This window comes from Oncorhynchus nerka, linkage group LG14 (assembly GCF_034236695.1).
Source record: "Oncorhynchus nerka isolate Pitt River linkage group LG14, Oner_Uvic_2.0, whole genome shotgun sequence".
NCBI lineage: Eukaryota > Metazoa > Chordata > Actinopteri > Salmoniformes > Salmonidae > Oncorhynchus > Oncorhynchus nerka.
In genome coordinates, this window is record NC_088409.1 from 71,085,441 (window position 1) to 71,111,320 (window position 25,880).

The 25,880-nt window shown below is 41.4% G+C and overlaps 2 protein-coding genes across 4 annotated transcripts; one reads left to right on the forward strand and one right to left on the reverse strand.

The window, feature by feature from the left end:
• Positions 1-7,617: 7,617 nt before the first annotated feature.
• On the forward strand, positions 7,618-15,883 carry LOC115141286 (adenine phosphoribosyltransferase-like). Its single transcript, XM_029680030.2, has 5 exons — positions 7,618-7,899; positions 14,185-14,278; positions 14,743-14,889; positions 15,511-15,598; positions 15,773-15,883. The coding sequence occupies exons 1-5, from the start codon at positions 7,618-7,620 to the stop codon at positions 15,792-15,794; spliced, it is 633 nt and encodes a 210-aa protein (XP_029535890.2). The 3' UTR covers positions 15,795-15,883.
• A 264-nt stretch (positions 15,884-16,147) lies between these two features.
• LOC115141819 (ras-related protein Rab-34-like) lies at positions 16,148-24,164 on the reverse strand. 3 transcript variants are annotated; one of them, XM_029681043.2, is made up of 11 exons: positions 23,253-24,164; positions 22,454-22,557; positions 21,723-21,814; positions 21,513-21,581; positions 21,213-21,314; positions 21,067-21,131; positions 20,881-20,932; positions 20,690-20,771; positions 20,198-20,288; positions 19,929-20,036; positions 16,148-18,149 (listed from the first exon to the last, which is right to left on the reverse strand). In XM_029681043.2, the coding sequence occupies exons 1-11, from the start codon at positions 23,347-23,349 to the stop codon at positions 18,082-18,084; spliced, it is 930 nt and encodes a 309-aa protein (XP_029536903.2). In that variant the 5' UTR covers positions 23,350-24,164; the 3' UTR covers positions 16,148-18,081. The 3 variants fall into 3 exon arrangements, with proteins under 3 accessions (XP_029536903.2, XP_029536904.2, XP_029536905.1); XM_029681044.2 differs by having other exon boundaries at positions 21,513-21,578; positions 23,253-24,157; XM_029681045.2 differs by lacking the exon at positions 23,253-24,164 and adding an exon at positions 23,006-23,246.
• Between the last annotated feature and the right edge of the window lie 1,716 nt (positions 24,165-25,880).

A 25,880-nucleotide genomic window follows, 5' to 3' on the forward strand; every position in this document is an offset into this window, starting at 1 on the left:
CTGGGTTTAATTAATGTTCTTTCGGGGGTTGAAACCTACTAACGATGGATGATGGAGTGCTGAGGTTGAGGTCATGTCAGAGGGTGCACTACTGTATCCGGGCCAAGCGTAAATGTTGCCCTAGTGTCAAAAGGGTCATTTACTTGGACTGGCACTGCATGGTGGTACGGGCAGGTAATTCATCTATTAAAGTAGCTGACTTATGTAATGGAACTCTTTTGACAAAAACGGACTATGCATTTTAAATATTGCAACATGTACATGTAATTTGGCAACATTTTATTAGGTTTTATGAACTATTAAATATTTCACCCAATTAGCTGGGTCTGCATGTGCAGTCAGTAGTCAAGACAAAAATCCGCGGTGAGTTCTAATCAGCCCACTGTTATGTCACAAGGCAGAATTGACCATGAGCTTCCAGGAGAGTCGTAGGCCTTTTGTATTCTCCGCAAATGCACTGGAATCGGATTGTTATTAGAAGGTGGAGAGAAATGATGCAAAATCACCTGAGGCAACATTCGACTAAACCTTGGAAAAGCCCCTGGGTTAATTGAATGCTCATTACTGTAAAGATTAAGTGGGTGGAAAACAATCATTCTTCTGTGCTCCAGATATTATAAATCAAATACCTTGTTTCCATTGGTATTACATTTTGACATTGATAAAAGTCTGCCTATATGCTGGTAATCCGTTTGGATAGCCTTGGGACCTTTCCATTGACTATATAACAAAGCCTTTATAATCCATTTTTAATAGGCAAATAGTTACAGTTGGTATTATCAGAATAAGAGTTTTAATAGAAAGTGACAATAATAAATTATTGATAAAACGAAATTATTCACACTAATACGCACACGTTGTATTACAAAACGTTCACACTGTTACGCACAAACAAATGAGACACGGTAATACAATCTGCCTACAACAAACATGTATTTATCTTTCTATTAAATTGAATTGTATTAAATGGAAGGTTCTGTCGATTTCTCCATTCTTACTATGGCGTCACAGAGTAGGCAAACAACTGAGTAGGCCTAGAGACACTCACCCTTTGGCTGTGTATACTCACCTAGACACGCATAGCACAGGTGCAGCCTGCCTACCTAAACCCCCTTATGAATGAGTTGATGAATTCCAGCTTCATCTCATACTCTGATAGTCTAATGGGATGTGTACCTTCAGGACACTCTTTGACTGTGAGCAGAGAGGAGGAGTTGAGATTGATAAGGGACTGTCCATGGAGATGCAAAAGGATATTTTCTCAGGTGAGGGAACATTATTGACAAGATGGCATTATTAGGCATAGAATTAGGAATTACTCAAATACTAGAATGGACATGAACCTTATGATGGCATAAAGGCCAGCCATTTTGGTCAGGGAGTTAGTCAACCATGGTTTGCTAGTGCTGTGATATTGTGTAAAATAAATTATTTAATGAATGTATCTGCACTGTACATTTGTTAGCTAGCTAGCCAGTCAGTTTTAGAGGGAAGATTCCATAAATCTTTCAAATTAACTGCCAATATGCCAACATTCCATTTACAAAAATGCAGTCAACCCCCAGTCATACACTGGCTGAAATCAGTTGATGATAGGACTTAGACAAGTTGTAAATACACCACATGACCAAAAGTATGTGGACCATCTCATTCCAAAATCATGGGTATTAATATGGAGTTGGTCCCACCTTTGCTGCTATAACAGTTTCCACTCTTCTGATAAGGCTTTCCACTATATGTTGGAACATAACTGCTGGGACTTGCTTCCATTCAGCCACAAGAGCATTAGTGAGGTCGGTCAATGATGTTGGGAGATTAGGCCTAGCTCGCAGTCTGCGTTCCAATTCATCCCAAAGGTGTTCGATGGGGTTGAGGTCAGGGCTCTGTGCAGGCCAGTCAAGTTCTTCCACACCGATCTCAACAAACCATTTCTGTATGGACCTCGCTTTGTGCACGGGAGCATTGTCATGCTGAAACAGGAAAGGGCCTTCCCCAAGCTCTTGCCACAAAGTTGGAAGCACAGAATCATCTAGAACGTCATTGTATGCTGTTGCGTTAAGATTTCCCATCAATGGAACTAATGGGTCTACCCCAAACCATGAAAAACAGCTCCAGACCATTATTCCTCCTCCACCAAACTTTACAATTGGCACTATCGATTGGGGCATATAGCGTTCTCCTGGCATGTGCCAAACTCAGATTCGTCCATCGGACTGCCAGACGGTGAAGCGTGATTCATCCCTCCAGAGAACGCGTTTCCACTGCTCCATGGTCCAATGGCGGTGAGCTTTACATCACTCCAGACGGTGTTTGGCATTGCGCATGGTGATCTTAGGCTGTGTGAGGCTGCTCGGCCATGGATGGAAATGGAAACCCATTTCATGAAGCTCCTGACGAACAGTTCTTGTGCTGACGTTGCTTCCAGAGGCAGTTTGGAACTCCGTAGTAAGTGTTGCAACCGAGGACAGACGATTTTTACACACGACGCGCTTCAGCACTCGGCGGTCCTGTTCTGTGAGCTTGTGTGTCCTACTTGTGTTGCTCCTAGACATTTCCACTTCACAATAACAGCACTTAAAGTTGACTGGGGCAGCTCTAGCAGAGCAGAAATTTTACGAACTAACTTGTTGGAAAGTGGCATCCTATGACAGTGCCAAGTTGAAAGTCACTGAGCTCTTCAGTGAGGTCATTCTACTGCCAATGTTTGTCTATGGAGATTTCATGGCTGTGTGCTCGATTTTATACACCTGTCAGCAACGGCTTAAATAGCTTAATCCACTAATTTGAAGGGGTGACCACATACTTTTGTAAATATAATGGATAGTAGCACTCAAAGTGTTCCAAGAATGAAAAAAAAACATTTATGGCCTGTTTATGTATATTAGAAAGGCTATTTATACAGAACATTGGTATAAAACCTGTATGAACTGTATTTATAATTATATGACAATATTTTAGGGTGTCAATAATTATATGACATACTTTCTGGCACGCCTTACTTGTTTCCTCCCTGCATTAGTAAAATCTGGATTATGCCTCCACTGCCATTCATTCCAATTAGACTGGTTTGGATATCTCCCTGACCAATACGGCTGCCAGTTTCACTCCATTCTAGAACTTTGAGGGTGTATGACAAAGCCCCTCTAGTAGATTAACAGGATCTCTATGGCATTACAATTTTCATTCATTCATATTTTCACATTTCTACCAATGGTTTTGACCTACAGTATATTTACACATGGTATTGCAGGTACCAAAAGTCCAGACTATTCCTGAGCATCCAGATGAAGACATGATGTGTCAAGGAGGAGTCAGATGCGCCTCCTCATCAAAGCTCAGAGACATCACTAATACAACCCTGCTTGACACAACGGAGAGAAGATGAGTGTTGCTTGACAGTTAATGCATTCTTTTTTATACATTTCTTTGAAATGTTACCTCTGTCAGTATATGTTTGACCTTATTGCCTCACAGTTTATATGATTGCTCTTTCCCCCATCCATAATCAATTTATGATGTGTGTGATAAAGTTAAAGGGGTTACTGTTATATAAAAAAACGCAAGAGGGTTGGTTCACTCACCAAAAGTGGTTTTGCATTCTTAATAACGTTCGAGTTAATGAAAATGAAACATTCTTAAACCAAAGTATAAGTAAGAGAATGTAGGCTGAGACCCAAATGACCCCCTTCTCCTTCCTCAGGCACTTCGGGCCTCCATTTGCTTGTTCACATGCCCCCACCATTTGCACAAATGTCCCAAAGCTGAGGGAGTGAAAATTATTGCATGTTAGTGGTTAGTAGTGGTTAGAGTGTTGGACTTATAACTGAAAGGTTGCAAGATCGAATCCCAGAGTTGACAAGATACAAATCTGTTGTTCTGCCCCTGAACAAGGCAGTTAACCCACTGGTCCTAGGCTGTCATTGAAAATAAGAATTTGTTCTTAACTGACTTGCCTAGCTAAATAAAAAACACAGAAATACACCCCTTCAATTTGGTGGATTTGGCTATTTCAGCCACATCTGTTGCTGACAGGTGTATAAAATCCAGCACACAGATGCAATCTCCATAGACAAACATTGGAATTAGAATGGCCTTACTGAAGAGCTCAGTGACTTTTAACGTGGCACCGTCATAGGATGCCAACTTGCCAACAAGTCAGTTTGTCACATTTCTGCCCTGCTAGAGCTGCCCTAGTCAATTGCAAGTGCTGTTATTGTGAAGTGGAAACATCTAGGAGCAACAACGACTCAGCCGCAAAGTGGTAGGCCACACAAGCTCACAGAACTGGACCACCCGAGTGCTGAAGCGCGTAGTGCGTAAAAATCATCTGTCCTCGGTTGCAACACTCACTACAGAGTTCCTAGCTGCCTCTTGAAGCAAGGTCAGCACAGTAACTGTTGGTCAGGAGCTTCATTAAATGGATTTCTATGGCCGAGCAGCCACACACAAGCCTAAGATGTTTAACTGTTACTGAGATTTATATCTTGTAAGGTTCCCTTCCAAAGACACGCTAAACTTTGGCAATATCGGAAAAAAAATCTCACTCTAGTGTAGTATAACTGTTTTATACAGCATTGCAAACAATCATTTATACCAGCATTTCTTTAGAAGGTTTACACCAATACTGGTATGTTCAAAGCTATTGTGTAGAGTACAGGCATACACCTATTAACTATATTTCAAAAACTATAACAAAGACAATATTATTTTCATGTTATATTGTGATGATTATCTATCAAGGTCAGCAAAGGTATTTTATGTACAGTTTAAAATACATTACATGAGTCTGTTATATTCTTAAAGCTTAAAACCTTAACTTCTATGAATAAAGACATTTCCCGTCTGATAACTAATGTAAAACATAGTCTTGTATGCCATTGTGACAAAGCGTATTCACATTGACTGCTTTAGAAAACAAGCACACATAAACACCACAATTACTACCATCTGACTGTAAAATGGGGGCATTGATGAGAAAATTCATAGTATAGTGTCACATCCACCACAACAACCCCCATGCATTGCCAGATACTGTAATGACAGGTGTTTCTGAATTGGAAGTTGTTTATCCTCAAATTCTCTTTCGTACTGGCTTATTATTCAGTGCCCCATGAAATAACACCATATATATGATTATACAGACCCTACTGAGTACATCCCACTTTTACATGGGCACAAATCATGTTTTTTTCACTATAAGCCAATATATATTTTAAATGCAGTGATTTACATTGTGTGCTATGGAATGGGTCTAGATAAAGGACAGCAACACTCCGTATTATTCAGTGCCCCATTAAATGACACAATATAAAGATTCTAGAGACCCTACTGTGTACTCCCAACCCCACTTTTATATGGGCACAAATAAAACATGTTTTTCCCTATTAAGTCCAATATTGTCAACATACCAGTCTGAACATTGTATTTCTCAAGTGTTCTTAAAATTCCTTAAATTCTCCATAAATTCCTTTTTGCATTTGCTATTAAGCACAATGAAAATCTAAATTGATTATAATGTAATATCGTTTTTTAATGCGTTTATCCACCCTGCGATGTTTTGAAATGCTGGCTTTCATTTTGAAGGTTTCCTCATTACCATAGAAAAGTGACGCTAGCAGAATAGTAAAGGCTTGTTGATCTCCCTCGCCAGTCTCTGCAAGTCACGCTTCGATCAGACCAACAGCATAATTGCATCAATGCTGCCTAATAAATTCTGAAGTCAAACTTTTTTCATTATGTAATCCAAAATTGTTATTGGATATGTGTGCAACAGAAGTTCAACATTCACCTTTTGCTACTATTTCTGTTAACTCTACGCTTACAATTTGATGCATACGTTGGATAGATCCTTATGGTCCACAGAACACAGAATGCACTGCAACTGCCTCTGCAACTCAATGCTGAAAGGCAGAGAGGAAGAGGCGAAGCAAGAGCGATAACAGGAACCAAAATTCGGCTTCTATTTTTTTAAGCTCACCAAGGGAGGAGTTTTTCTAATCAAATCAAAGTTTATTGGTCATGTACACATATTTGCAGATGTTATCGTAGATGCAGCGAACCCGAGCCACAGCCTATTCACCGAACTACCACTGGTGTACCACACACCCCTGCATGGGCTCTGGGGGCCCCCAACCCCCCTGCCTCGCAGGGGCTGCGGGGTTATAGCTGTAGTGTGATGAACAGGCCGTGGCTCGGGTGGCTGAGGTCCTTGATGATCTTCTCGGCCTTCCTGTGACACCGGGTGCTGTAGATGTCCTGGAGGGAAGGCAGTGTGCCCCCGGTGATTCGTTAGGCTGACCGCATCACCCTCTGGAGAGCCCTGCGATTGCGGACGGTGCAATTGCATAAAGTCATCATAAGCGTCAGGGGACTCTATGTTGTTTTCCTTGTTGGTCAATGAGAATGTTGAATTTTGTTAATAAACATGTAATGGTTTATTTGCTTGGTGTGACTTATTCGATCGATTATACGTTTCGTAATGCTTAGGTTGTTACGAGTGTACTGATATAATTAGGATGCGTGACATCCTGACAACTTTGAGAAAAAACACTTTATCAGAGTTGTGTCTGTCGTTCACATGCATATCAGCCATCTCATTGGCTAGAATGGACCCACCTGATTTGGCCTACTCTCGAATGCCTTCCATTTTTAAAGAAATGTATTTCCATTGTTAGAGCGTACACATGAGTATCTGGTTAATATAACAGACAATCTGTGTGCAAGATAAACACAGCATTCCATTGGAAATAATTGTACTTCAGGTGTACCAAAACACAATGACGTTGTCGGTCTGATCGAGGCGTCACCCTCTGAGTTTTGACAGCAACACATGACAACGTAGAACCCTCCAAGCGAGTTGGTAAGGGAGAGGGGCTGGTTTGGGATCATAGAGATAGATAGAGGACTCATCTTTATATCTGTGCTATTATAGCATCTGTGACAGCATGGGCAGAGCCACAACCCATAGGAATCCCCACCCAGTAGACTACTTTGATTACATTAAAATGGTGGAAGTATAGTGGAAGCCAATGGCGCTTCCCGTGCCAAAACTGCCTTTTGGCCACTAAAGGCTTCTATCATTATCTATGTTTGGGATTCACCAAAGTTATTTGTACGCACAGTATCTTCACATATCCACCACAAGACAGCGTTGTAAGTCTATTTAAATATTAATGATTAAAGCTGTTTGATACATTTGTTAACTTTTAACAACATTATAGCATTAGAACTATTGCATAATTTTTGTATTTTGTTTTATCATTACAAAAAAGCAAACTTTCAAATATCTTAGCCATATTTTAGACTAATCTTCTGTGCTAATTGAGCGGAATACACCATATTATTGCAATAAAGATTAGATTTTCATTTTAACCAATCTTGTTAACTTTTGCTCCAATTGTGTATTTAATTTAACTAAGGAGACTACATGTGAATTTTGATTCTGCAATCTAAAATGTGTCTTGACATTGATTTAAACTGGATTATGACTTTTCATTCAGGTTGCATTACTTAAAAAATAATAATATTAGAAATGTTGCAATAACAATATCAGCGTCTAGCGCTAATGATAATGAGTAGAGCTCTGTAAGGCCTCCATGTTAGTATGTACTCTGTGGCATGGTCTACACATTGGCACACTCCCTGGAACCTGATATGGGTGGCCAGGTCAGAAGACAGATTCACAGCCCAGGCTCCTCTGCCTCTTTAACTGTGTGGACTGTTACTACAAATGGACGCTTTGGCTGTTCCAACAGACAGGGGGAAAGGCTGGTACCTTTCCCTAATGGCACCAAACACCAAAGGACCAACTTTTGCCTGGTTGGACCCATCAAGACTCTACTGTCATTCCCAGATACTAGTGATATACCTTTAATTTCCTGGTCCATTTGTCCAAAGAAGGTGAGAGTGAGTGTTGAGTGGCTTTTAGCAGTTGTATTTCACATTTCTGGGTCAACACATTCTTGGGATGTATTCCCCAGGAGAGTACTTTTGCCTTTCAAGAGGGATTAAAAGATGATGTGGTAACTGAACAATACAGTGGGTATCCTAAGTATTCACCCTCCTTGGATTTCTTTACAAAGTTACAAAGTGGGATTTAAGATGTCAACGATCTAGCCAAAATATTCTGTCATATCAAAGTGGAAGAAATATTTGAACATTTTATAAAGATGAATGAAAAATATAACACTAATACTGTATACCTTGATTAGATTAACCCACCTGAGTCAATACATGTTAGAAACCCCGTTGGTAGTGATTACAGATGCAAGTCTTCTTTGCACACCTGGATTGTGCAACTCATTATTATTTAAAAAATTCTAGCTCTGTCAAGGTGTTGCGGATCATGGCTAGACAGCAATTTTCACGTCTTGCCATAGATTTTCAATTAGATTTAAATCACAACTGTAACTTGGACACTCAGGAACACTGTCTTCTTGGTAAGCAACTCCAGTGTAGATTTGGCCTTGTGTTGTAATTTATTGTCCTGCTGGAATGTAAATTCCTCTCCCAGAGTCTGGTGTAAAGCAGACTGAAGCAGGTTTTCCTCTAGGATTTTGCCTGTGCTTAGCTCCATCCTGTTTGTTTTTACCCTGAACAACTAGCCAGTCCTTGCTGATTTCAAGCATACCCATACCATGATGCAGCCCCTGCCATGCTTCAACATAAGGAGGCAGTTACTCAGTGATGTGTTGCGTTTGCCACAAACATAAGGCTTTGCATTTAGGCCAAAAAGTGTATTCCTTTTCCGTGTTTTTTGAAGTATTACTTTAGTGCCTTGTTGCATATGCACAGGATTGTTGAATATTTTTATTCTGTAGATTTGTATTCTTATTTCTAACTCTGTAATTTAGGTCATTATTGTGGAATCACTACAATGTTGTTGTTGATCTATCCTCAGTTTTCTCCCATCACAGCCATTGAACTCTATAACTGTTTTAAAATGACCAATGACCTCATAGTGACATCCCTGAGCATTTTTCCTTCCTGTCCTGCAGCTTAGTTCAGAATGACGACTGTATTTTTGATGTCTGGGTGGTTTAATAAATAAATCAACAGCATAATTATTAACTTGACCAAGCTTAAAGATATAGTAAATGTATGATTTTTTATTGTTAACCATCCACCAAGCACTGCCCTTCTTTATGCTCCCTGGTCTTTGTAGTTGAATCTGTGCTTGAAACGCAATACTTCACTGAGGAACCTTACAGATTAAATGTATGGGGAGGCATAGGAAGGGGTAGCCATTCATAAATCATGTCAACCCCTATTATTTCACATCCCGAGTAGCGCAGCGGTCTAAGGCACCGTGCTTGAGGCATCACTACAGACCCGGGTTTGATCCCAGGCTGTGTCACAGCCGACCATGACCGGGAGACCCATGAGGCGGCGCATAATTGGCCCAGCATCATCCGGGTTAGGGGAGGGTTTGGCCGGCTGAGATTTTCCTTGTCCCATCCCACTCTAGCGACTCCTTGTGGCGGGCTGGGAGCCTGCAAGCTGATTTCGGTCACCAGTTGGAAGGTGTTTCCTCGGAGACATTGGTCCGGCTGGCGTCTGGGTTAAGCAAGCATTGTGTCAAGAGGCAGTGTGGCTTGGTACTGTAGGGCCCTCGACCTTCGCCTCTCTGGAGTCCATAGTGGTGTTGCAGCGATGGGACAAGATGGTAACAACCAATTGGATATCATAAAATTGAGGAGCGAAAGGGGTAAAAGTTTTAAAAAATGTTTTGTTATATATATATATATATATATATATATATATATATATATATATTATTTCACACATAGTGAGTCCCTGTAACTTATTATGTGATTTGTCAAGCCAAATGTTACTCCTGAACTAATTTAGACTTGCCTAAACAAAGGGGTGAATACTTATGCAACAACTATACACTTATCAGCCAGTTTATTAGCGACACCCGTATAGTATCAAATTAAATCAAATTTTATTTGTCACATACACATGGTTAGCAGATGTTAATGCGAGTGTAGTGAAATGCTTGTGCTTCTAGTTCCGACAATGCAGTAATAACCAACGAGTAATCTAACCTAACAATTCCACAACTACTACCTTATACACACAAGTGTAAAGGGATAAAGAATATGTACATAAAGATATATGAATGAGTGATGGTACAGACCGGCATAGGCAAGATGCAGTAGATGGTATCGAGTACAGTATTTTCATATGAGATGAGTAATGTAGGGTATGTAAACAAAGTGGCATAGTTTAAAGTGGCTAGTGATACATGTATTACATAAAGATGCAGTAGATGATATGGAGTACAGTATATGCATATACATATGAGATGAGTAATGTAGGGTATGTAAACATTATATTATGTGGCATTGTTTAAAGTGGCTAGTGATACATTTTTTCCATCAATTTCCATTATTAAAGTGGCTGGAGTTGAGTCAGTATGTTGGCAGCAGCCACTCAATGTTAGTGGTGTCTGTTTAACAGTCTGATGGCCTTGAGATAGAAGCTGTTTTTCAGTCTCTAGGTCCCTGCTTTGATGCACCTGTACTGACCTCGCCTTCTGGATGATAGCAGGGTAAACAGGCAGTGGCTCGGGAGGCTGTTGTCCTTGATGATCTTTATGGCCTTTCTGTGACATCGGGTGGTGTACGTGTCTTGGAGGGCAGGTAGTTTGCCCTCGGTGATGCGTTGTGCAGACCTCACTACCCTCTGGAGAGCCTTACGGTTGTGGGCGGAGCAGTTGCCGTACCAGGCGGTGATACAGCCCGACAGGACGCTCTCGATTGTGCATCTGTAGAAGTTTGTGAGTGCTTTTGGTGACAAGCCACGCAGTCGTGGGTGAACAGGGAGTACAGGAGAGTGCTCAGAAAGCACCCTTGTGGGGCCCCAGCGTTGAGGATCAGCGGGGTGGAGATGTTGTTACCTACCCTCACCACCTGGGGGCGGCCCGTCAGGAAGTCCAGTACCCAGTTGTACAGGGCGGGGTCGAGACCCAGGGCCTCGAGGTTGATGACGAGTTTGGAGGGTACTATGGTGTTAAATGCTGAGCTGTAGTCGATGAACAGCATTCTCACATAGGTATTCCTCTGGTCCAGATGGGTTAGGGCAGTGTGCAGTGTGGTTGCGATTGCGTCGTCTGTGGACCTATTGGGGCGGTAAGCAAGTTGGAGTGGGTCTAGGGTGTCAGGTAGGGTGGAGGTGATATGTTCCTTGACTAGTCTCTCAAAGCACTTCATGATGACGGAAGTGATTGCTACGGGGGTAGTCGTTTAGCTCAGTTACCTTAGCTTTCTTGGGAACAGGATTAATGGTGGCCCTCTTGAAGCATGTAGGAACAGCAGACTGGGATAAGGATTGATTGAATATGTCCGTAAACACACCAGCCAGCTGGTCTGCGCATGCTCTGAGGACGCGGCTGGTGATGCCGTCTGGGCCTGCAGCCTTGCGAGGGTTAACACGTTTTAAATGTTTTACTCACGTCGGCTGCAGTGAAGGAGAGTCCACAGGTTTTGGTAGCGGCTGTGTCAGTGGCACTGTATTGTCCTCAAAGCGAGCAAAAAAGTTATTTAGTCTGTCTGGGAGCAAGACATCCTGGTCCGCGACGGGGCTGGTTTTCTTTTTGTAATCCGTGATTGACTGTAGACCCTGCCACATACCTCGTGTCTGAGCCGTTGAATTACTTGGCCTACTTGGTCTCTATACTGACGCTTAGCTTGTTTGATTGCCTTGCGGAGGGAAAAGCTACACTGTTTGTATTCGGTCATGTTTCCGGTTACCTTGCCCTGGTTAAAAGCAGTGGTTCGTGCTTTCAGTTTTTCGCGAATGCTGCCATCAATCCACGGTTTCTGGTTTGAGAATGTTTTAATCGTTGCTGTGGGTGTAACATCGTCAATGCACTTTCTAATGAACTCGCTCACCGAATCAGCGTATTCGTCAATGTTGTTGTTGGACGCAATGCGGAACATATCCCAATCCACGTGATCGAAGCAGTCTTGAAGCGTGGAATCAGATTGGTTGGACCAGCGTTGAACAGACCTGAGCGCGGGAGCTTCTTGTTTTAGTCTCTGTCTGTAGGCTGGAAGCAACTAAATGGAGTCGTGGTCAGCTTTTCCAAAAGGAGGGCGGGGGAGGGCCTTATATGCATTGCGGAAGTTAGAATAACAATGATCCATGGTTTTACCAGCCCTGGTTGCCCAATCGATATGCTGATAAAATTTAGGGAGTCTTGTTTTCAGATTAGCCTTGTTAAAATCCCCAGCTACAATGAATGCAGCCTTAGGATATGTCAAATAAAGTTCGTTCAGGGCCATCGATGTGTCTGCTTGGGGGGGAATATATACGGCTGTGATTATAATCGAAGAGAATTCCCTTGGTAGATAATGCGGTCAACATTTGATTGTGAGGAATTCAGGTGAACAGAAGGACTTGATTTCCTGTATGTTTTTTATGATCACACCACGTCTCGTTAATCATAAGGCATACCCCCCGCCCCTCTTCTTACCAGAAAGATGCTTGTTTCTGTCGGCGCGATGCGTGAAGAAACCAGCTGGCTGCTCCGACTCCGATAGAGTCTCTCGAGTGAGCTATGTTTCTGTGAAGCAAAGAACGTTACAGTCTCTGATGTCTCTCTGGAAGGCAACCCTTGCTCGGATTTCATCAACCTTGTTGTCAAGAGACTGGACGTTGGCGAGTAGTATGCTAGGGAGTGGTGCGCGATGTGCCCGTCTCCAGAGCCTGACCAGAAGGCCGCTTCGTTTGCCCCTTTTACGACGTCGTTGTTTTGGGTCACCGGCTGGGATCCGATCCATTGTCCTGGGTGAAAGGCAGAACACAGGATCCGCTTGGGTAAAGTCATATTCCTGGTCGTAATGATGGTGAGTTGACGTTGCTCTTATATTCAGTAGTTCCTCTCGGCTGTATGTAATGAAACCTAAGATTACCTGGGGTACCAATGTAAGAAATAACACGTAAAAAAAAAAATACTGCATAGTTTCCTAGGAACACGAAGCGAGGCGACCATCTCTGTCGGCGCCGGAAGTATCATATAGTATCATACAGTACCGGGTCTGCCACCCCCCCTTGCCTCCAGAACAGCCTAAATTCTTCAGGGCGTGGATGCCACGAGGTCTCGGAAACGTTTGCTGCTCAATTGGTATCAAGGGATCTAACGTGTACCAGGGAAACATTCCCCACACCATTACACCACCGCCACCAGCTTGTACCAGGCAGGATGGGTCCATGGATTCATGCTGCTTATGCTAAATGCTCACTGTCATCAGCATGGTGCAACAGGAACCGTGATTCGTCAGACCAGGTAATGTTTTTTCCACTCCTCAAATTGTCCAGTGTTGGTGATCGCGTACCCACTGGAGCCACTTCTTCTTGTTTTTAGCTGATAGGAGTGGTCGTCTGCTGCAAGCCCATCCGGGACAAAGATCGACAAGTTGTGCTTTTTGAGATGGCATTCAGCACTCCACTGTTGTACTGTGCCGTTACTTGTCTGTTTGCGGCCAACCTTTTAGCTTGCACGATTCTTGCCATTCTCCTTCGACCTCTCTCATCAACTAGCTGTTTTCACCCACAGGACTGCCTTTGACTGGAGGTTTTTTGTTTGTCGCACATTCTTGGTAAACTCTAGACACTGTCGTACGTGAAAAGACAAGGAGGGAGGACATTTCTGGCAATCATACCCCCCTCGAAGTCGTTTAGGTCACTCGTTTTGACCATTCCAACGTTACATCGAAAAGTAACTGAATGCCTCAATGCCTGTCTGCCTACTTTATATAACAAGCAATGGCCACGTGGCTCAGTCTGTAGGAGCGATCCATTTCCGTGATTTTCGTGTACCTAATAAACTGACCGGTGAATGTATTTTAATTATTTTATTTTATTATTAATTAGTAAAAATGTGTAGAATTTTCTTTTCAATTTGACATTATGGAGTATGTTGTGTAGATCAATGAGAAAAATTACAATTAAATCTATTTCAATCCCACTTTGTAAAGGAAACAAAATACGAAGAAATCCAAGGGGGGTGAATACTTATGATACCCACTGTACAACCTATAGCTATAACAAATTTCCCCTGCAGTATGCAAAATGTGTATTTTGTCCAGTGCATATACGTAAAGATACTGTAAGGAAACCCATAGCAGTCCGGGTGGTCAATCTGGTTCATTCTGGTTTATTTTGTCTCTAATCCAGGCCCTGTCAGATTGTGTGAAGGACCTTCTCTATCCATTCCAGAAGGAGGCCATTGACCTGGTAGTGTGTATAGATGCAATGGGATTCATCCTCGGTAAACAACCAGTCAATAATGTTTTCGGAAAACACACAATCTCAACCAATCTGCTCATGTGTTTTTGCTGAAGTGTGGCTCCATGCTACTTACTTGATACTAATTTTATTTCATTTCCAGCAAGCTCCACTGAAAGGGCAGGAAACCTAACCCCCTTGGCAATGATACTTAATTTAGGGGTAGTACACATAGGTCTTGCTTGGGGAATTGCGTCACCAAGGACACACTTTAAGAGTACGATATCACACCATGCAATTCAAAATAAAAGCCTTGCTAAATCAATCACAGTATGTGTGAAATGGATCTGTATGGATTGATCTATATGGAATGCTGCTGTCACTTCAATCACTTAAATTTCTTCTGAGAGAAAATGGATTGGTGAAATGAACGCGCAATCTCATCAATACAATAACAGTCTATCTGTGCTGTTTCTAAAATGTCATTTCTATCTTGGTGGTTTTCAGGATCGGCTGTGGCCACCACCCTTGGAAAGGGCTTTCTGGCTATCTGCAAAGCAGGACACCTGCACATACAAACCCAGAGCCAAGAGTACAGTGACTCCTCAGACAGAGAGAAGATGGTGGAGGTTCGCCTGGATGTGTTAAGGCCAGGTGAGTCACCATCACAGTCTGACAGGATAGTTTTCCTTGGTGAATAAGTCACAATTTTGAGTCTATGGCCAATGAACGGACACCACTCGTCTAAGGTTTCAAGATTCCCGCCTTGTTTGTAGAATCTTGAGGTGAAGGATAAAGAGACATACTCATTAACATGAATGTAGCAATGGACAACATACAGTGTGATAGACAAGCTCAATGAACCCACAAGCAAAGAGGCAGTATGGCCTGTTTTGGCTCTGACGTTGTATTTGTTTCAATGAATGCAACCATGGCCTCATTCCCTCCAGACATAACCACTCTTATTTCCTGTGACATAATGCCCTCTAGTGTTGGTGCAGGAACCAAGGGCCCTACTCTGTATAGCAAATATTTAAGGAAACATTTGCCCTTCAAGGTGATTCTCTGAAAGTGTTTTGTACTGTATCTCAGTAGGACTGCCAGTGTGCATACTGTGAGTTAGGAGTTTGAATAGAAATGCGGTGTAGATCCCAAATGGCACCCTATTCCCTTATTTTGACCAGTGCCCATAGAGCTAGTAATGCACTATGCAGGGAATAGGGTGCCATTTGTGACACAACCACAACCACTAGTTGGTCTGTCTCTGTGCTTCAGGTGCTGATAGTGGACCAGTGGATAGAGACCGGAGGAACCATGAAGGCTGCTATCAAACTGGTGGAGCGACAGGGAGCGACTGTTGTAGGTCAGTGTGTAATCACAGTGCCAGACAATGAGTCTCATTGTAGGTAGGCTAGACTTGATTTAACTTGTTGTATCACTGAGAAGTGCAAAAAATATATACTTTAATCACAACGGTATACTTTAAAGTTTTCTTCTACCTTAATTATTATCAAGTAAAAGTAATGCATATTTGCAGGTGTTGCTGCTGTGGCCATTGAGAACAGCGAGGGAGTGACCAGTCCCATGATTGCCACGGTAAGCACGGGGAGTTGGCTCAGGTCTCCAACCTGACTCTGCCACACTTCCCGTGTGCTCCCCGGCTGCCTCTCGGGCTTCCTTGCCAGCCGTGTTCCCTCGTATCGCCAGTTCCCTTTTCCTGCTGCCTCCGCTCTCCTGGCTGTTCCCATGGGAGGCGATCCCTTCCAGCCTGGATCTCCTCCCATGTGTATGATCCCTTGCCGTCTAGAATGTCCTCCCATATCCAGTCCTCTTTTCCACGCTGCAAACTTGGTCCTTGGGTGGTGGGTAGTTCTGTAACGGCCGTTGGTGGAAGAAGGTGAGGACCAAGGTGCAGCGTGGTATGTCTTCATCTTTTATTAGTTGAACTGAACACTGAATTGCAAAACAACAAAGAGAACAACCGAAACAGTTCTGTCTGGTGCAGACACAAAAACAGAAAACAACTGCTCACAAAAACCCAGTGGGAAAAAGCTACCTAAGTATGGTTCTCAATCAGAGACAACGATAGACAGCTGCCTCTGATTGAGAACCACACTCGGCCAAACACACAGAAATAGAAACACATAGAAAAAGAACATAGAATTCCCACCCCAACTCACGCCCTGACCAAACCAAAATAGAGACATAAAAATGATCTCTAAGGTCAGGGCGTGATAGTTTCCATGATATGCCATGTTGTTGTCATGTGTTGCTGCCTAGCTATGTTGTTGTCTTGTTGTTGTTGTCTATTTTTTTCATCTATTTTTTTAATCCCAGCCCCTGTAATAAGAATTTGTTCTTTTTATTTTACCTTTATTTAACTAGGCAAGTCAGTTAAGAACAAATTCTTATTTTCAATGACAGCCTAGGAACAGTGGATTAACTGCCTGTTCAGGGGCAGAACGACAGATTTGTACCTTGTCAGCTCTGGGATTTGAACTTGCAACCTTCCGGTTACTAGTCCACCGATCTAACCACTAGGTTACCCTGCCGTTCTTTACTGACTAGCCTAGTTAAATAAAGGTTATACAACAACAATCCTAATGTTGTATTTCTTAGTCATTTAGAACCAACAACATAAATAACTTTGAAAATGTGGAGTAGGTCGTGTAGATTGACAGGAAAAAAGATTTAATTGAATAAATGTTTTGTATTTGTATTTTAAGGAAGCAAAATGTGAAGATTGTGCAAAGGGTGTGTAGACTTTCACTAGCGACCTTATGTATTATTGTTTCATATTAAGAGGCCCTGGCTAATATGACAAACAGTTATAAAACATAATTGAATAACAGATTAGTGACACATCCTATATAGGACTTTTAATAATAACTTTGAATTAGTCTAATTAAAGGTAAACAGCAGTTTGATTTGATACAGAGCAGTGATTTTAAAGCTTATATCTATATTATAGAGCTAAGTGTAGTAGTTTTTGATACACAGTATATCTTTATAGAGTCAAAACTTACATCTGCAATTAAACATATAAGAAAAAAAACTGAAATAATCATTATTGTCTAAAAGGACAACTAGACATATGTATGCACATTTCACTCTGATTATGATATTCAACTAGAGGGATAATATAAGATCAGTCATTCAAATATCGCATATAATTGAAAATGAATAAATCTCAGTTATATTATTGTCTCTAACGTAGATGAGGTACATCTGAGTAATACACATCTCTCATACTGTATGAACGCCTCTGTGCTGCTAAAAATAGGACTATCCAAACAATGAAATCATACTCCTTAGCTAGCATAATATAACCTCCCAGGGTGGAGTCATGAGTTTCCATCTATGCTATGGTTACAAATTGTGCAAAAAACATATAGCATGCAAACAACACTAGACAAAACACTGTAAAAACTCTAATAGGCCTAATGGTGGTGTCTTAAAAATATCCATATTAGGTATTTGAAGACATCCATGATTGTCCATACTCCATAACCATTTAAGCAGGGACGCGATAATCTGTCAACACTCAAAAACTGGAATTGTACAGTATGGAGTGCAATGACATAGAGGAAATTCTATTCCCGAAACTATAGATAGGCAAAAATAAGCCAAACACCACAGGAATCCACATCCAACCAAGGGGCTGTTCTTTCTGGGCCAGCAGAAATGAAAATCAAATGACTGTGGAAGCAAAAGTCTCTGTCCCGTCTGCTAGCTCTCACTGCAAATTCCATGTGTCTGGGAGTGGTCCGTGGTTCTCAGTTTCTCTTCTGAGTAAATGTTTTTTTGCTTTGGTACCTTTTAACTGTAGTAGTCACGTGTTTGTCTTCATTGACAACAGTTTGACTGTTTCTTCTTTGATGTTGCATACACGTTGTTTGAATTACTGTTAATTTCTGAAACAAACAAATAAACTTGCATGAAAAAAGGCTCTTATGTGTTTCTTATGTTACTCATACAAGGGCCTGTCTGTAACCTAGTCAGGGTTAACATGGCGAGAGAAGTGATGTTATTAATGTTACATACAGTGGCTTGCGAAAGTATTCATCCCCTTGGCATTTTTCCTATTTTGTTGCTTTACAACCTGGAATTACAATTTTGGGGGGTTGTATCATTTGATTTACACAACATTCTTACCACTTTGAAGATGCTAAATATTTTTTATTGTGAAGCGAACAAGAAATAAGACAAAAAAACAGAAAACTTGAGCGTGCATAACTATTCACCTCACCAAAGTCAATACTTTGTAGAGCCACCTTTTGCAGCAATTACAGCTGCAAGTCTCTTGGGTATGTCTCTACAAGCTTGGCACCTCTACCCACTGGGATTTTTGCCCATTCTTCAAGGCAAAACTGCTCCTGCTCCTTCAAGTTGGATGGGTTTCGCTGGTGTACAGCAATCTTTAAGTCATACCACAGATTCTCAATTGGATTGAGGTCTGGGCTTTGACTAGGCCATTCCAAGACATTTAAATGTTTTCCCTTAAACCACTTGAGTGTTGCTTTAGCAGTATGCTTAGGCTCATTGTCCTGCTGGAAGGTGAACCTCCATCCCAGTCTCAAATCTCTGGATGACTGAAACAGGTTTCCCTCAAGAATTTCCCTGTATTTAGTGCCCTCCATCATTCCTTTAATTCTGACCAGTTTCCCAGTTCCTGCCAATGAAAAACATCCCCCACAGCATGATGCTGCCACCACAATGCTTCACTGTGGGAATGATGTTCTCGGGTGATGAGAGGTGTTGGGTTTGAGCCAGACATAGCGTTTTCCTTGACGGCCAAAAAGCTCAATTTTAGTCTCATCTGACCAGAGTACCTTTTCCCATATGATTGGGGAGTCTCCCACATGCCTTTTGGCGAACATCAAACGTGTTTGCTTATTTTTTTTCTTTAAGCAATGGCTTTTTAAGGCCACTCTTTAGTAAAGCCCAGCTCTGTGGAGTGTACGGCTTAAAGTGATCCTATAGACAGATGCTCCAATCTCCGCTGTGGAGCTTTGCAGCTCCTTCAGGGTTATCTTGGGTCTCTTTGTTGCCTCTCTGATTAATGCCCTCCTTGCCATGAGTTTTGGTCCGTGAGTTTCTCTCTTGGCAGGTTTTTTGTGGTGTCATATTCTTTCCATTTTTAAATAATGGATTTAATGGTGCTCCGTGGGATGTTCAAAGTTTCTGATATTTTTTTATTACCCAACCTTGATCTGACCTTCTCTACAACTTTGTCCCTGACCTGTTTGGAGAGCTCCATGGTCTTCATAGTGCCGCTTTCTTGGTGGTGCCCCTTGCTTAGTGGTGTTGCAGACTCTTTGGCCTTTCAGAACAGGTGTATATATACTGAGATCATGTGACACTTAGATTGCACACGGGTGGACTTTATTTAACTAATTATGTGACATCTGAAGGTAATTGGTTGCACCAGATCTTATTTAGAGGCTTCATAGCAAAGGGTGTGAATACATATGCTAGCACCACATTTCCGTTTCTTATTTTAAGTATTTTTATTTCACTTCAACAATTTTGACTGTTTTGTGTATGTCCATTACATGAAATCCAAATAAAAATGTATTTAAATTACAGGTTGTAATGCAACAAAATAGGATAAACACCAAGGGGATGAATACTTTTGCAAGGCACTGTAACGCTTGTTTATATATTTTAACAGTGTACAGCTGTATACTCACTGATAACGTCCCCAATGTGCCTTGATCCACTCTTCTCTAGCTCTGCCAGAACGTTGGCCTCAAATGCCAATGATGCAATACGGAAGAAAAACTCCCTCACATTTTCCCCTACAACAAAAACAGGAGAAAAACATGAAGTCACATTTGTTCCTCAGATATTTAAACAATTAGTTTATGATAATTGATAATATCGCCTTACAAACAAGTAGGCTGCATCCTATCATATTGCTACCAATCTCAACATTGATTTGATGTATTAGCCCACCCACCAGTCAATGATGACAAGGCCCAATATTCAGCTTTGATTTCCTCAGCCAGTTCGATGGCATCCTGTTCAATCTGAGCGTACTGAGCAGGAGACTGAGGAAATAGCATAGAGAAGAGGAAAATACAAACCCAATAGAAAAAAACATACTGTATAATAATAATATACAGTATTCCATGCATTTTATACATAATCTTTTTCAATATCATAGTATCCAGTATATAGTCTGAACTTTGACTTGTGGAAAAATGCATTCCTGTGGTACGGTGTTTAATAAGACATGGATACTTGATGCCGTTGGCCTTTATCCAAAAAAATCCACATTTGACCTTCCCCTAAAGCAACAACATACCACTGGAACAGAGGTGAATACTGGGACAGTGGTTAAGAAGTGGCTAAGTTGTATCCTCATCATGAAGTATGATCTTGAAATGGAGAGACTAAAACAGATCAATTGTGCCTCTGAAGAATGTATATCAAAAGAGTAAACACATACACTTAGGTCTTTCTTTGTGCCCACCAGGAAAAGCTGGACATTGGTAGGATCATTCTCCTTCAATGCATCTTCAAGCCACTGTCTGTGGATAAACACAGTGACATTCAAATATGTTAAATAGAGTTTACAGAGCACACGTGCAGCTGAAATGCACATCCATAGTCATGTCAGGTGATTCTAATGTATTTTACCTTGCATGGCCCAAAGATGCCACATCATTTACATCAAACACAATAACAATAGCTGGAAAACAAAATTAACTTAATTAGTAAACTCAAACCTCATCACATCTGTCCCTAAGAACATGGCAAATTGTTATAGGTCATAATGAATGATGTGGAGACATAAAAACTGTTCAAAAGATAAACTCCCCTTACTCTGAGCTCCCCTGTAGTATGTGGAAGCAATACACTTGAACCTCTCCTGCCCTGCAGTGTCCCACCTGTAGAGGAGAAAGATATTGGTGAGTTAGGTTAGCTCTGGGGATTAATACTGTAGAACACACCATTAGAAAGAGACTCACAACTGTAAGCTGAAAGGCACCCCCAACACTTCAAACCGCTCCATCTCAAAGTCAACACCAATGGTCGCCTTGTAGTTCTTGTCAAATGCATCCTTGCAAAACCTAATGATAAAAGCGTGAAATATTAGGAAAATTGGCTGACAATCTGTACTTACAAACAACCTAGAAAAAATACAACCTGCGGTATTCAAGTTTACTGTACGCTGTGCATTCCATCTGGTTATTGATTCACCAAAACTGCCCAGTTGACTCATACTGCAATCAAGTACTACGCATCAGCAGTATCCAAGCTTTGCTTACCTATTAATCAGACATGTTTTTCCCACAGCCAGGTCACCAACCACTATGACCTTAGCAATTTTAAACCTACTGGAGGAGAAGGAGACTTTTACAGAGAGACAATCAAAGATCCCAATGAGACACAACATACCACCCTCATCCCCATAATGCCAGAAGGTATATATCTAACCTGTATATCTTGAACATGAAAAGGTTTTGTGGCCTACCCACCCTACTGTGCCAGTGCGTTGCTCCTGGCAGGCAGTCTTCACTTTGGAGTTGAACTCATCTTTAGTGTGCACAGCAGCCTTCTTACTGTAAAACTAGATTAGAACATAATGCAGCTTTATGAGATTGGTGGCTTGGTAACACTTTACTTGACATCCAGTGTCATAGCACATTATGACATGGCCATAACCATGTCATAATGTGTCATAACAGCTGACATAACCTGTCATAACACTGTCATGACCCATATATTTACACCTGTTGTGACATATGTTGCATTATTTTATGGCTGGTTATGACACCTACATAAGAGTGTCAAAACTCACATTTATTCAAATGAGTTTTTGCCATGCCAAGACGTTTCCTTTCGTTTCAAAGTTTCTTTCTTAAATAACACAATTTGTAAGTCGCTCTGGATAAGAGCGTCTGCTAAATGACTTAAATGTAAATGTAAATGTAACACAATATGTCACAATAGGTCTAAATATTGTCATGATAGTGTTATGACCATATTATTACAGGTTATGACAAGTTATGTCAGCTCTTATGACATGTTATTACATGGTTATGACAAGTTATGTCAGCTCTTATGACATGTTATTACATGGTTATGACCATGTCATAACGTGTTATGTCGCTGAGTGTCAAGTAAAGTGTTACCGGTGGCTTTGCAAGCTCAGACAAGGTTAACACATTCAAATTATAGTTTTACTGCTAGCATGTAAGATGCTTACCTGAGGAAGCTGGGCAATGATGCGGTCCCTTCGAACAGGAGGCAGCACACTCATGGATGGCACCCGGACAGACATTAGGCCAAGATAGCAGTGATCAGAGAGACCTACAGGGTAAAAAACAAATAAGGGGAGAGAGATTTAGGTTTTATTAACATGAAAATGATGAGCAAGAGTAGCCTATGCCACGTGGTATGACAAGCCACTACATGATTAGCCTATGAGTCAGTCAGTAGCCAGTAACTCCTACATTCTGGAGATGATCCACTAATCTCTATTTTAATCCTATTGTTCTGTGCAAAAGGCAAATATTTACTGGAAGCTGTTTACAACAATATAGCTAATTCATATTGAACCGAGAATAGATTGTAAAAAATAGTCTTGCTGCTTTTGTATAATTGTAATCATGCTCTCCAAGAACCAAAACTCCGGGACACATTGAAACATGACCTCCCAAGATGGATAAACAAAATCGAAGTTGTGTCTACAAAGGCTAAATGAAAAACCTGCTAACTGGAACAGAGTCCAAGCGGGGATGTCACTGGACTTACATACCTTGTAACGGGTCGGGATGGAGTTCTTTCGTCACGGAGCAGTAACCGTTTTTCAGTCAATAAAAACAATGCTTTGACTTTTAGTTTGGTTTCTAGATTTGAGGATTTCACATAAATTAACCCCAATCTTTCCAAAACACTCGCCGTATTTGCTTACACCAAATAGACTCGATCTACGGAAGTGAGTGGGGAAAAACGTAGTCTGCAAATGATTTCGTTTTTTAGCCGGACCACTGACTCTGACTCACCTCCAGGTTCTAGTTGGAATTTGGGAAGTATGTTCAGCGCGGGTCGAGTCCCCCTGGCGGCAGATATCATTGGACACAGTGTAGCACAAACAGGCATTTTTTTTGCAACATTGTTTATTATACAGAATCATGTAGGCTACAATCCAACATTATAGTCATTGGCACCCTACTCAGATGATAGAACGCTGGATTTTCTGACCTTTGATAATTACTGTAGACCTACGTTGCTTTGTCACTTTTTCTATATTCTATGGTCATCGACACTTCCTGTCTCGTGGATACAGGGAGGTGACTGTTGTCTTACCAGTAGTAGCCAATGGAAAATTACAATTAGGCAGGATTTTAACTCAAAATACAATGCATTTAGTTTTGAAGCTTCATTTCTGGAGGTGGTCTATTCGTCTTACATTTGCACCAGCATTCATAAACTATTTAGTTCAGCCTTTCTTAAAGTGGGTCGCGGACCTGTTAATGGTGGGTCGCGACGAGTGAGAGTAAATGTATAATTATTTCATTAATTATTGGAATTGATTTAGCCAAGTGCATCTGCGCTCTCTGTTCGGTGCGCTCTCTGCTTAATCTTAAACAGGAGGTCTTTGCTCAGTTTGGCAGCTGCGCGAGTGTGCTTCGCGGTTTACCGGATCTTTTTTTCTGCCGTATTCTTGAAGATCACTCCGCGACACACACGATGCAGCGCTGTGGTTCAGCAGCAGATGATGCGCTGTCTGCCGTCGACTTGTCATTCCCACACGCCATCACTCGCCGCTGTCATCAAATGGACTCATGCTAGCTACAAGTTTTGACTTACTGAGCTCAATTGTCATGAAACGCATATATATACAGCGATGAATTTCTTTCTCTTTCATACAAATGTATAACGAAGAGCGCCCACAATGTGTTTTGTGTGTGGTAGGGCTTAGTAATGAGTCTCTTCACGAACAAATTAATAAAATGACACGTATTGACCATACATTCACAGCATGATGGTAAACTGGGAGTTATTTCAAAACGGCATAACGTAAATTTACGTAAGCCTTGGTCCGTACAATTGCCCTTATTTTAGCGCCCCCAAAACGTAATACTTCCAGATCAACTGTAATGTCAATACCATTGTAAAGCACAATTTCTCCCCTTTCCAACAGAATCAATTACATGACCTAAACGCTGCCCGTTTCTGCATAATTCAAGCAGGCAATGAGCCCGTCGGGTCTTTTTTAAAATGGCGGGTGGGGAAGCGAAACTAATGCGTGATAGTGAGAAGGAGAGATGTTGTGTGGGAAAATGGCCTTTTTTCCACTGATCTGTCCAACTTATCACCTTATCGCATCTAAAATGTAAATATAACACTATAAAGAGTTTATATAATGTGTCATTACATACCAATTTGAATGTTTGTGTCAAATTTAAATCAGGTTTTTAGGACGGTGCTAAAGTGATCTTCGAAGTAAACAGCGGCTTTGAGAATGATGATCGCATGCAATGATGACAAAAAAATTACTAGGTATCCCCCTTACCCCCTTCACTGTCCATTTCTTGTTTTTAAAGGATGATAGAAGTGCTAAACCTGGTGGAGAGAGGCTGTAAGACAGAATTAGTTGCCTTATGCGTGCTGTACGTTACGACATGAGACGTCAAGATGTAACGGAGGGTCAGTTTTTTCAACTTTTCACCAATACTATAGAGCCATTACCATTTCGATCAACGCTTGAATGGAAACCTAGTTCACACCCCCGATTTTGACGTCAACACAGTTGCTACAGTCCCATTAGTTTTCTTTGTAGCCTCATTTGAATGTTGCGGTTGCGCACATTTGTACTGAATGGGGTGAGTTTACATTAATGCTTCAGGAAACAGTGCTTCGACAGTGGAAAAGTAAGTTAGCTAGTAAGCTATTGCTGTCATTTTATAACAGGTGGTGGATGATAAGCAGAAATAAGGGAGTACTAACTAACTCTCATAGTAGTAGATGTGAGTTTCTCTTTCAAACAATCCGCTGGCCTTGTACACAGCTAATAGCCAACATTCGCCAAAGCAAGCTAGCTACTGATAGTGTAACCCTAGTAACGGTACAGATGAAGATGAAAGATGATAAGGCCAGTACATCTTACTGTATAAATTATTGTTGAAAACTACTCTAGGTTGGAACTGTTGCTGTTAAAATACAATAATAATTGTTATTCTTAACGGGAATTAACTGATTGAAGCTAAATGCTTTTAAGGCAAACACAGTTCTGGGTTGCTCATCTACAGCAGGAAGCGGTCTCCTGACTGACTGAGAAAGCAGTATATGTATACGTTCTGGGCCAGTTTGTCACCACATATAGTTGAAGTCGGAAGTTTACATACACTTAGGTTGGAGTCATTAAAACTCGTTTTAGTTAAAGCTTGATCGCAAATGGGTCTTCCAAATGGACAATGACCCCAAGCATACATCCAAAATCGTGGAAAAGTGGCTTAAGGACAACAGAGTCTAGGTATTTGTATGGGCCATCTCAAAGCCCTGACCTCAATCCCACAGAAGATGTGTGGGCGGAACTGAAAAAGCATGTGCGAGCAAGGAGGCCTACAAACCTGACTCAGTTACACCAGCTCTGTCAGGAGGAATGGGCCAAACTTCACACAACTTAT

Excerpts from the sequence above, each read along its gene's own strand:
- LOC115141819 (XM_029681043.2), bottom strand. The coding sequence starts at position 23,349 with ATGCCTGTTTGTGCTACACTGTGTCCAATGATATCTGCCGCCAGGGGG. Across the intron at positions 22,558-23,252 it reads ATTCCAACTAGAACCTGGAG|GTCTCTCTGATCACTGCTAT; the intron begins GTGAGTCAGAGT and ends TTTACCCTGTAG. Across the intron at positions 20,037-20,197 it reads GGCCTTGTCATCATTGACTG|GGGAAAATGTGAGGGAGTTT; the intron begins GTGGGTGGGCTA and ends TTTTTGTTGTAG.
- LOC115141286 (XM_029680030.2), top strand. The coding sequence starts at position 7,618 with ATGGTCTACACATTGGCACACTCCCTGGAACCTGATATGGGTGGCCAG. Across the intron at positions 14,279-14,742 it reads TGCAATGGGATTCATCCTCG|GATCGGCTGTGGCCACCACC; the intron begins GTAAACAACCAG and ends GGTGGTTTTCAG. Across the intron at positions 15,599-15,772 it reads ACAGGGAGCGACTGTTGTAG|GTGTTGCTGCTGTGGCCATT; the intron begins GTCAGTGTGTAA and ends GCATATTTGCAG.